The sequence below is a fragment of the Corvus brachyrhynchos genome, unplaced genomic scaffold (assembly GCF_000691975.1).
Source record: "Corvus brachyrhynchos isolate BGI_N302 unplaced genomic scaffold, ASM69197v1 scaffold633, whole genome shotgun sequence".
Classification (NCBI taxonomy): domain Eukaryota; kingdom Metazoa; phylum Chordata; class Aves; order Passeriformes; family Corvidae; genus Corvus; species Corvus brachyrhynchos.
The window spans coordinates 1,075,158-1,087,289 of NW_008237435.1; the positions used below are offsets into that span (position 1 = coordinate 1,075,158).

Here is a 12,132-nt window from a genome sequence, read left to right on the forward strand (position 1 = left end):
ATGACCAGATGGGAGGGTGTGCAAGAGGCTGGGAGGAAACATGACCAGACACATGACCTGAACTACTGAAGGAGATATTACATGCCATATAATGTCTTGCTCCAAAGTAAAAAAGGGAGAGGTGTAAGAAAGGGAGGTAAGCCATCTTCTGCTTGGGAACTGTCTGGTCATCAGTCAGCCCATGGGAGGTGGTGATTACCTTTGCATCACTTGTTTTGTTTCCTTTCTCTTCTCTCAACCCACAGGTTTTCTTGCTTTTACTCTTCCTTTCCTCTTCCCTTGTCAGCAGCAGGGGTAAATGAGCAAGTGGCTGTGTGGTGCTTTGCTGCCTACTGGGGTTAATTCATGTGTTCACAACATCCTATGGCAAGGAGTTCCTGAGCTTAATGATGAAAGTTTAAGATTGAGACCAGGGTAGATACACTTACAGGAGGGAAGGACCTCACATGTTACTGAATATATGAGACTATATCTGGTTTAAGAAGCATCTGGACTAATTTTTGAAGACCAAAAGGGTGGGGAGAGAACAGGGAGAAGTTAGCACAAGTGCTTTCTCTCTTCTATACCTTTATTCTGTGCACTTACCTTTGTCCACTTGAGTGATGGACAGAAGCAACATGGAGCTTGGAACTGAATGTGGTCATTCTTATGTTCTCTTCTAGATTCTGATGAGGGGAATTACTGGAGAGATCTATTGGCTTAATATATTTTTTAATTACTTTGTAATACTTGGGCAAACTGAGCAATTAAAATTCTCAGTGCAATGTTCTGCTGTCATTTTAATGGTTGCATTTGAAAATACGTAGTAAGTGTTCTGTGTCAGCCTCCCAGACATCTAAGAAGAAGAATAATTACAAGACCTGCTCTGAATTTATTCAGTGTGAAGGAATAAAAGGCAAAGTAGCCTGCTTAGAGGGCTAGAAACTGCCTCTGTAAAGGACTCAGCAGTAAAGAATATTTTGTATAAATACTAACAAGATAAATGGGTCACAAGGAAAAGTACTGTTGCTGTGTAGTTCAGTAGGTCATGATTTCACTGATGTGTAAGTCTTCAGTTTCAGTGCTGTGACATGGCCAATATGCTAACATTTCTTCTTTTGCTTCCAACTGTTCCTGTACTAAAATTCAAGCCAGATTGGCTTTAGTGCATGCAGATATTTCTACACAAATCTGTGTAGACATTAGTAAATTCTGCTTTGTAGCTAGGAGATGCCCTCAGAAATAGTGGGAACGAAACATTGCTAGTCTCCCGTAAATGTGGAGTTAATATTAGTATTTTTTATTGTCTTTCAGTTTAATGAGTTGAAAGTCCAGAGATGTGAGGGAATGAAAGACAAAAATAAAAGAAATCATGTGGGACTAACCGTAGGATCCTAACCTTTGCATCATCCAGGTTTCATGGTTATAGGCACTATAGAAAACTAATTTCAAATGTACTTGTGTTTTGAGATTTGAATTCTTAATAAATTCTTTAATATCTAATAGGGATAAACTTGTACTGCATGTAAACTTCTCTCCAGTACAGCTAGAATTTTCCTGTCCCTGCTGTCTGTTTTCACAGCTTATCAAGAATGCATCTTTGAGGTTTCAACCCTCTTGTCAAATCTGCCTGAAACTGAGGAATTCAAAGCTACTGAGTCATAGAAGGGACTACTGATAAGTGTGCATATGCAGATATGAAACATCTAGAAACCTTCTTTTTCCTTGGATAAGACAGCTAGAAATTTGGATTGATGCCTCTTAGAGCTAAGCACACTACAGTTTTAGAGCACCTATCAGCTGTATTGGAAGTAAACCTGAATTTCTGGTGTAATTGTTCAGAGTAATGTTGATAGGCTGCAGCCTAAATAAACATTTCACAATGGTGGGTGTTTTAGTATTCTTGAGGGCTCTGAATGTGGCACATCCTGCTTTACAATGAAGAATCTAGTACCCTGGAATATGGGACTTAAGCAGGTCTATTGAGAATGCATTATATTAATATGGTAAGTTACTTCATTTGGCAGTGAATTGAGATTTTGACTTGTGGTTTGGTGTTCTTTTATGTTGTCTTTTTCTTTCTACAGGTCAGTTTGCAGAAAATGAAACAAATGAGGTCAATTTTAGAGAGATCCCATCCCATGTCCTATCCAAAGTATGCATGTATTTCACCTACAAGGTCCGCTATACTAACAGCTCTACGGAGATTCCTGAATTCCCAATTGCACCCGAAATTGCACTGGAACTTCTGATGGCTGCAAACTTCTTAGATTGTTAAATAAAATAAATTATAATAAAAAATGTAAAACTTTTTTCAGTATTTAATACATGTAGTTCAGTTAGTAACTTTTTTCAGATAGCATGTTGCGTGTGTGCTGTTGAGAACTGTAAAGTTCACTGCAGAGGCAATTGCCTTCAATTCTTTTGCATATAGCAATCATTCAGTTGGAGTTTGTTTTGCTGCTTACACAAATAAGGACCTTTTCACAAACTGAGACAAATAAACAAATATGCCAATTAGTAGATGGCTATGCCTTATCCTTTAGGTGTGGTAGAACTTTCTTTTAATACAATGACCATAGCAAATACCGCAGTTTAGTCTAATAGTCTCTAAAAGATAATTATAGTTACATTCGAGTAGCTGTTTAGCGTTTCTAGCTTTCTCTTATTTTTAAAGTTTCTAAACATCTGAACTTAATCTCCTTTGTAAGATAGCTGTCCTGTAGCATAGTTACACTAACTAGATTAGAAGTGCCCTCTTTATATACTGTCAGTGATATTCCATTTAGGTTGAAAGTGGAGTGTGTAGGAGAATGCTTAAAGCTTTTAATTTAAGTCTAGTATAGACATGTGCAAAGGTGTACTTGATAACATTTTGCTTTTATAACCTCAATTTACCCCGTTAGTGATTTCAAATATTCCAGTCACTTGTCTGTACAGTAAGACTGTGATTCTACTGACAGTGACTTTTAAGGGGAAAAATAACTGTTAAAATCTGTGTATATTATCTTCTATATAACATATATGGTTGTTCTTAATATACCGTCACTTGACCTGATAAGGATTTTATATGGCTTCAGTTATGGTTTATTTCCGTTGTTCTGATTGTTTATGTAAAGTCTGTATTTAATCTCTAGAGTAGTAGTCATTTAAATTTTGTAACATGACAACAGAAAAGATAGAAGTTGTCCTACCTTTTACCTCTTTCTCAACCTCTCCCTTGCACCCATAGCAAAAGACCCTGAAATGTGGAGGTCTTTTATATTTGAAGGAAAGGACATTAAGCAGATGTTTTAGGAGCTGTTTTTTAAATTTCATAGATATTTCCAATGTTTTTACAAATATTTTAGGGGAAAAAGGATTGGCAAGCCACTGACATAATGCTAGAGTGGAACACATTATCTCTTGGTAGTTCTTGCTGGCAATTGCCTGTACTATTAGTTCTTTGTTCAAAACAAGTTTCCATAAAGAAAACACACAACTTGAAACAAGAAGTTGCTTTTTTTTCAGCTGCTGCCTGAAGAACCCTTCTGCTAAAATCATCTGTAAATGAGAATAATGCATCATGAGAAATGATGCAAGAACAATGTAATTAGCATTTCCACCAGCCGCCACTGCTTCAGCTTTGTTTTGATCAAGAAGTGATTGGGTCTATCATGGGAAAATCCCACCAACTGATGGTGGAACCTTTTCCTTGATGTTTTAACTCACAGCTAATTTAGAGGGCTGAAACTCTCTAAACCTGTTTGTCAACATAAATACGACTTGGAAGAGATTTTCCTGGATGAAAACTAGTTACTTAGATAGACTATGCAGTCTGCCCATGCAGGAGGTCAGTTCTGACAAATGAAATTTTATTTTGGGCTTAAACAATGCTGACATTTGTCAGTGTATTGATAGATTAGCTGACATTTATTCACATCACATACTTTGGCACAATTTAATGTGTTTGATGTGGGGATGTTTATGACTAGATTGGCTTTGCACGGTAAAGCTGAAGTGCATTGTAGGGTGATTGTCTGAAATTCCATGTGTAAGCACTCTGGCCAGTGCTGTTAGTAACTCATTTTCAAGAGCACTAGAATGATAAACCAGAGATACCCTGTTATGCTGCTTTTGTTAGAGCCGCTAGGAATACCCTAAAAGGACAAGGAATACCAACATGGATATTTTAGTCACAACTACATATCAGTCTGAGCGAGTCTTAAGTTCACTGGCCATTTTTAATAGGCTTGAGGCTAATGACTTGAGGCTAAAAATTATTTTGTTTTAAACTAAGGCAAAAAGGATGTCATTTTTTAAAATGGTGGGTTTTTTCTTTTTTTTTCTCTTTCTTCCCCTTTTTAAGCATTCTAAAACAATTTCCTTGAGTTTGTTAAAATACACTGCATTTTATGTTTCTGTACTTCAGAAGTAAGGTAAAATAGCTGGTTTAGCTCTGAATAATAATTTTGTTGGTTTTCTTTCAGCATAATGTATTATACAGTAGCTTTGAACACTCAGGAATTGCAGTAGTGTCCTAGAGTGCACTATTTGCAAAACCACCGTCTGTTAAAATGAACCAGATTTCTAAGGGGGAGGGGGGCAGGGGGAATTAGTGCAATTTCCATGCTAGTTAAATGGGTATGCTATTATTAGACAATTGGAAACTTACCACGCTTAACCCCTGAGTTCTAAATAAACTTCAAAGTTGAAAATTTTTAACCCTGTGTTTCTGTTGATTTATGACTTCTTAGAGGAAGTGTTCATATGCAGAATCATCATTTTCATGGCTATACTATATGGTGAGCAAAATGCTAATGTAATTAATATTTGGGTAATAGGTTGTGAAGCTGAATGTGTAAAATTAAAGGTGGTGGGTTTTTTCATAGTTCTGAAGAGTTTAATAGAGTTAAGTGTTTAGATATCTGTGCTGCTCTGAATTACAAGTATCCATAATACTCAGCACTGAGTACTAAAAAAGCATGGTCTTCCTGAACAGGCTTGAAGAGGATACTTCCAAGGGTACTTCAAGGATATCCTGCTGGGGATATTTTGAAAACTTCAAGTGTCCTATAGTACTCCTTTTACTTAGAAAGGTAGTTCTGTAATTGAGGTTCAAATTTTAAGCTGAACTGCTGATTTAAGCCATAAAAACTACCAGATTCTTTATTAACTGTAAGCAGTGAGAAGAGTCACGCTGCATTATGGTTTGTCATCATTTACATATGTATAAGCTGCTGAAGGAGTCTCTGATGGTCCCCAACATGAAATAGTCTGTGCATCTACAATGATCAGAAGTCCCTTCCACAAGACATGAAATTCCTTTTTGGTTTTGAACTTGAAGAAAGGAGGATTCACCATCAGGATTCACTGTGCCATTATATTCAACAGATGTTGAACAAGATATCCAAAAGGCATTTCTCAATTAACGGTAGGAAGTCTGGAAAACGGGTTGCTTCTGTGTGTGTTTTATCACTGTGTATTTTATTTCACAGGCCTAAATTGCAGTAGTGACTGTTTGGTTTGTTTTCCCTTTCTTCTTTTTACTTTGCCCATTGAAAGGGTGATCCCAACACTTGCCTAAATCTGTTGGTTTGTGTAATGAAGTGGACAAGGAACATAGTGGGGCAGGAAAGGTAACTTTTTAGTCCATGTTTTGTATTCCTAGTTTTATTTTGTCAGGTCTCAAATGTTGCAGTGTAATTCAAGGGAGTAACTGCAGTTACTGCAGAGTCAACAAAAGCACAGTGAGAAGTAGCACTATTCCTACCTAAAAACTAAGGGTCGAAGCTGTGGTATAAACTTAATTTCAACAACTGAGTAAGACAAAAATAGCAGGAGTAAGAGAAAAATAGCAGGAACTCATTAAAAATTGAGTGGATTTGGAAATTAAACTAGGATTCTTGCTTTTAAAGACAGACTAAGGCTTTAGAAAAAAAGGCTGTAGGGATTTTTCCCCCTAGAAAAAGTTCCAACTTTTGAAGGATTTTGACAAATAATGAACTGGATTGGAGTTGGATTTCTTTTCAAATGTAATTTATTAAGTGGTAATTTTATGGGAAGATGCCAGTGCTGTGAACTGCATGGGTGGCTGAATGTTTGGATGAGCTAGGAAAGAGCACAAAGTAGATTCTGTGTTTATTATCAGTCACCTGTGAAGCTTGAGTGTCATCACTAGGGCAGCACAGAGAAAAGAACAGGGAGTTTTTACTGAGTTTTAACAAGTGTTATATGTCATGAAATAAAGCCTTGCATATGTTGCATCTGAAATGTAGATTGTGCAATTTCTCTTCTATGGGAGAAAGGTCACTGAGATTAAGAAAAAAAAAAACAACCAAAAAAAGAGATCTATCTCTCTGTCATTACTACGTTACTGGTTTATATTTACAGAATACAGGATTTTCCTCCCACGCTAAATGGGAGGAGATCAGAATTGCAAGATCATGATTGTTCTTTGACAAATTGAGTTCTTCAACATTTTATCCTTTTGAGCTTTTGTAATCAGACAGTTTTCAAGATGTTAGTCATGTAATGTTTTGTAGTCTAACTTGTTGAGGGTGGAATTGGAAAATTAACTTAAAATTGCCCCTAAAATATGTACTGCATTTTAGATCAGTGAAAGTAACAACATGAGAGCTTTTAGATAAATTAAAATCTACAGTTCAGTGCTGCAGTTACTAGTTATCAGGATAGTTTTGTGGGATTAGTTTTTTGGGATAACATGCATGGATTAATGCTATTCCTTATTTATTTGTTGTTAATTTCTTTCTTCAACCAGAAGTTACTTTTAAGTTATAAAACAAATACTGTTAATTCCATTAATGTTAATTCACGTTTAAAACTGCCCTTTCAGGTGAGAATTCATAGCAAAGGATTTTCTTCCCATGAGAAAAAATACTACTGGTATCCTATTTACACTAATAGAAAACTTCTATCTACCAAATCACTACTACACAAAACCATAAATAATACATAACTCCTATCTTGTGTTGCTATAAATTCTTCTTACTCTGTCTAGCAAAACAATGGGATGCCTGTTGTGCAGAATAAAAAGTTCTCAGTTTTGGTTGGTATCACCAAGCCTGAAAAATACCTAGAATTTTAATGCATTTGGCACAAAGGATTTATTTTCTCTTTGTACACAGGGAAAAGCTTCCTGCATTACCATACTAAGCTGACATACAATGTTTTCCAGAAGTGAGACTCCATTTGAGTCAGAATTATTTGTAGTTTGCTACAAATGAAACATGAAAATGATATATCAATATTTAACATTTAAGCTGCTTTCATAATTGTCATAGATATTTGGCATGTAATAAACAACTATGCCTTAAGGAGAGAACTGTCTGAAAATACCCAGCTGAAGTAGCTGAAAATTCTGTTTTTATATCATGGCTCTGTTTCACGGTAAACATATGCCATATGAAGTCTTGCTTTTCCCAAGGAACATTAAATAAACCAAGAGGCTGGACCCCTGTCATCTTGGTGTACAGTCCTGTGAAATTAAATTCTGCAAGCTCCATAAGTAGTGTGCAGGGTCCAGTGAGGGCAGTGTGCAGTCTGATGTGCACAGTTGGAGGAATTGCTTCTCAGCCCTTGGGAACTGTGGTAGTTTGTCACATCTGTAGAGGTTACCCAAGATGCCTCTTCTCCAGTAGTTTTATCTTGCTTCTAGACTGGCAAAACCAAGCAGCTTCTTAATTTTGAAAATTCTTTATCAATATCTTTTTTGTTGGTTATGAAGTCAGAGTCACTTCTGTGCATTCCTAACCACAACATGAACTAGCTATTCAGGTAACTCTTGGAGTCACCTGAGAAGCCTCCAGTTCACAGATTTTAGAGGTAAAATAAATTACTAAATTATAATTAGATTTGAATGTTGGGGGCATTATCACTGAGCAGCTCCTGAACATTTGGATTTGACAGACACAGTAATCAACCTGCCCACATGGGTTGTGGATGCTTTTGATTTGGAAGAAGTTTCAATAATTACATAACATTACATTTTAAATGCGTTCATCTACTTAAGTGAGTATAGGTCCTACACAGTCCTCAGTACATTTTTACAGCTTTTGTCTTTATAAGTATTTATCTTTACAGCATTTAAAAGTGTTAGAGGACTACTGGTGCCTAAAACCATGGTTTGACAATTACTACAAATTAGTAATTACAGAACATGGTGTCAAACAATAGGACAAGAGGCAATGGACAGAAACTGATGCCAAGAAACTGATGACAGAAACAGAAAGTTCCACCTGAATATGAGGAAGAACTTCTTTACTGTGCAGGTGACCAAGCACTGGAACAGGCTGCCCAGAGAGGTTGTGGAGTCTCCCTCACTGGAGATATTCAAGAACCTCCTGGATGCAACCCTGAGCAACGTGCTCTGGGATGTCCCGGCTTGAGCAGGGAGGTTGGACCAGGTGACCCACTGTGGTCTCTTCCAACCTGACCCATTCTGTGATTCTGCATATTAGTAAAGCAGCCAATTCCACTCCTTTCCCCAGCCCCATGTCCTCCTTCTTCCCCTGCAGTAATTACAACTGTATCTGCACAAAGTAAGACAAATTCTCTTCTGATCTGATGGAAATTACTTTGGTAGTTTAGTCTTCCTGTGGGTAACATGAAAGCCACAGACAACCCAGTGGCTGCAAAATCATCAAACCCTATACAAGAGAAGAAATGGAAGCATATGTCATCTGAGAACAAGATTACCCTCTTCTGCAGGAACTGCACTTGTAGCAGATTAGGAATAAGGTGAGACTTTTCCTTAACCTCTTTTCATGCCTTTGAAAGTCCTGGGATGGAAATGACATTTTGCCTGTTAAGAACTAAGATGAAAATGGAATGCACTGTTGATGAAAAATCTATATAATCACTAAGGAATAAAACAACAATAAAATCTCAACAGCACAAAGTTATCTTGCAAATTTAGGCTATTTTAAATTTTAGCTATGTGTGCAATTAAGTACTTTTACATTCTTGATATAATGTTGTCTTGGTTTCATTCTCCATCTTTAGTTGATGGTTTCTGCAGGTGCACCAAGCTTGTTTATAAGAAGATCTTCATTCCACAGCGTTTTTAAACTCAGTGCCCTTCCTTAAATTGGCAGGTAGGAGCAGAAGAAGCAGTTGGCACAATTCCTCTGAGGGGCAGGGAGTCCTCCATCCTCAGGAGATGCAATGTCCTGGCTCTGCAGATTACGATTGTGATGCCACTTGAGTAACAAGGGCAGTTAACACGAACATACAGTTGACTTCTCTTTAAGGAGACAAGATGAAAAGCTAAAAAGTACAGTGGACATAGGAAAAAGAAATTGAGCTCTCATGTCATTTTAGTAGCAGGAATCATAGAGGAGCAGGTAGTGACAGCTCCTTTTTTACAGAAAAAAAAAAGTGAGAGCAGAGGAAAAAAATGTTCAGTGACATTTGAAAACATTATGGACAACACAGGGAATGGAATGTGAAATTACAGGAACCCTAATCAAGAATTATATTTGACCTTTGTAAAACTGTCTTGGTATATCAGAAACTTATCTAATAAATGTAGTTTGAACATTAGTTGCATTTTCCCTGTAAGTATAAGGGTATGCAAAGTCTGAAAAAAAGTGGATTTTTTAGGTCGACTTCAAGAATATTTACCAAAACAATTTTAGTAGGAGGTACAATTTTCATTATTTGCTCCATATGTTTTTGATATGTGAGTCATAATCATGTCAGATCAGTGTAAGATAGCCTCTGAAATAATGAAGATAACAGATTCAATTTCTCTTCCCCTTAATCTTTGAATATTTGGGACCCAGGACTCTGATCCTCGAAGTCTCTGGCAAAACTTGGGTTGACTGGTGAAAGATCAGACTGCATTAGCTAAATACTAGTTTTCTTTTTTAGAAACTAAACAGCTATTGTGTTGTCCATCTCTATACCTGCAAGAGATTAGGAAGGGTTAATTGCAGAAGTGTGTTCTTCTATGTTTTGCATAGGTAAAGGTCAACACTGAAATGAAAACCAAATTACAATAACCTACTCCTAGTGAAATTTACCCTCTCTGGGAATTAGGGCCTTTCCTTACTGGGATTACTGGATAACTTAAGAAGAAGATACTGATATTCATATATTCTTTCTGGGAGTCTGATAATTGTGTTTGTTTTCTTACTGTGCTTATGGGACTGATTCGCTAATCCCTGTAGCATTATGCACTGTACAAAAACATCTCTGCAAGATAGGTTACCAAGAAATGAGGAAAGGGAAAAAACCCAACAGAACACAGGGATAATTCTCCAGATGCCCCTATTCCCGTGATGATAAGGAGCTAAAAAATGTTTCACATATATATTAGGCATTGTATGACACTTTAAAAAACAAAGATGTGACAACAGTGATAAGACACCTTTGGTAGTCCTGTAAGAATAAACTCAAAGTGAATTCAGGGATGGGGGATCCTGCCCACGAGTTTCAGCTGCAGTGTAACGCTTTAGTTACTTACATACCCAGTTAAGATTGAGTAGGTAGTAATTAACTCATGCTCTATTTATATGCAGGGCAAACTGCCCCTTGGTTTTCATGCCTGCTATCCTCAGGAATAGGATTTGCAGCATAGATGAAGTTATCTCAGTAAACAATACTTCAGTAAATAAATGTAGTAGGTGGCTTAATATTGAAAAGCTCTGTGTGATAGGTAAAAAAGACTTCTTGAACATAAGGGCAGTTAAAAGATATGAATTTTTTTTGCAAAGTTGGCTTTTCATTCAGAGATAATTTTTCTTTATTACAGAGTAGAAGTCATATTTGTACTGAATACAATTTGCTTAAGACCACAAAGCTGATCATTCCATGCAAAACCAGTTTGCAGTCTATGAAGTGTTCTGGCATTCATAAGCTTATGCTGCTTTATATCTTCTGACCTTCAACAGGGTTTTCTGGAAGAGGCTTAAGGAACTGAATATAATGGTTTGAAATCAGTTTTATCTCGCTGTGATTACATCAACACAGATAGTCAATATGTCCACGTTTATAAACGAACACATGTCCATTGCTTAACCTTGATGTTCTTGCTATCTTTGTGGCATATGGCATTAAGAGATGTATTTTAGGATAACCATATGTTTGGATTATGCAAAACAACAACAACTAGTAAAACAGAAATGTTCCACTTAATGCTGTAACAGCCTAAGTTAGTTCTGAAGAACTGCAGGAAAGAGAAACCTCTACCAGGTCTATGTGTCTACTTAATGCAACAAATCCTCTGCAACCTAAATGGTCTTGCAAAAATAATATAGTAATAAATATTGACTTCCAGGGAAAACACAGTTGAGCAATGTCAGCTGGCATGGCATCAGGAGCCCATGGTTTGTGAATGAGAATTGAATTTAGAACACAAAGTACAGGACGCAGCTTACATGACAATACTTTTCCTATCCTTACTTTTGGTAGGCTAATCTCCTTTCCTACTCAAAAATCAACATATATTCATTCCGTCTTCAGCAAATTCCCACAAAGCCAAGGGGCTTGTTCGCTTCTGCAGCTACCTCACAGAGTAAGGATACTCCTGCTGCCTTCTTCTGCTTAAAGGGTTCTGCCTTTTAAACAAACCCCAAAGTTTGTATGCTTGCTTTAACATCGGCGACACTGTTGATGCTGGATAGAAGTTGGAAGCTGATGCCATGTTGTGCTGGTTTGTTGTTTTTCTCCAAGTAGCTGTTTTCAAAGTATTAAAAGCATATGAGAAGGTAAAGCTTGTACATAGAGGTAGTACTTGCATCACACTAAATAATACGGTAGAACAAGACAGGCAGGCTTTTGGATGCAGAACTCTTCTAGAGGTCTAGCACTAAAGAAGATTTCTAAGGTAATACAAACTGCAAACAATTATTCAATAATTTAATTGTTTGCTTATCAGGCCATCTCTGAAGAAAAAATCCAGGCTACCACTGGAGCAGAGGTGACCCAGGGATTTTTTAACATCATCAGAAAGGAGAGGGGTGAAGGGACAGACAAAGGGGCTTCAGTGTTTTTGGAACGTGCAGCATGACCAGTGGGGAGATGGAGATTATAATGACCTATGAAATCAGTTTCTCTGTTAAATCCTTAGTTTTACATAACCACTGGGATTATAAATTTTATAGGTTGTCTTCGGATAAACATTTTGTATGTTTTTCTTGAGGATCCGTT

The 12,132-nt window shown here is 37.0% G+C and overlaps 1 protein-coding gene across 1 annotated transcript in view; it reads left to right on the forward strand.

Moving 5' to 3' along the window:
* Positions 1-4,683, forward strand: part of TCEB1 (transcription elongation factor B subunit 1) — a 6,967-nt gene extending 2,284 nt beyond the window's left edge. The window contains exon 3 of the mRNA XM_008631367.2: positions 2,067-4,683. Within this exon, the coding sequence (XP_008629589.1) occupies positions 2,067-2,257 (191 nt within the window). The 3' untranslated portion in view covers positions 2,258-4,683. The remainder of the gene's footprint in view (positions 1-2,066) is intronic.
* Positions 4,684-12,132: the final 7,449 nt, after the last annotated feature.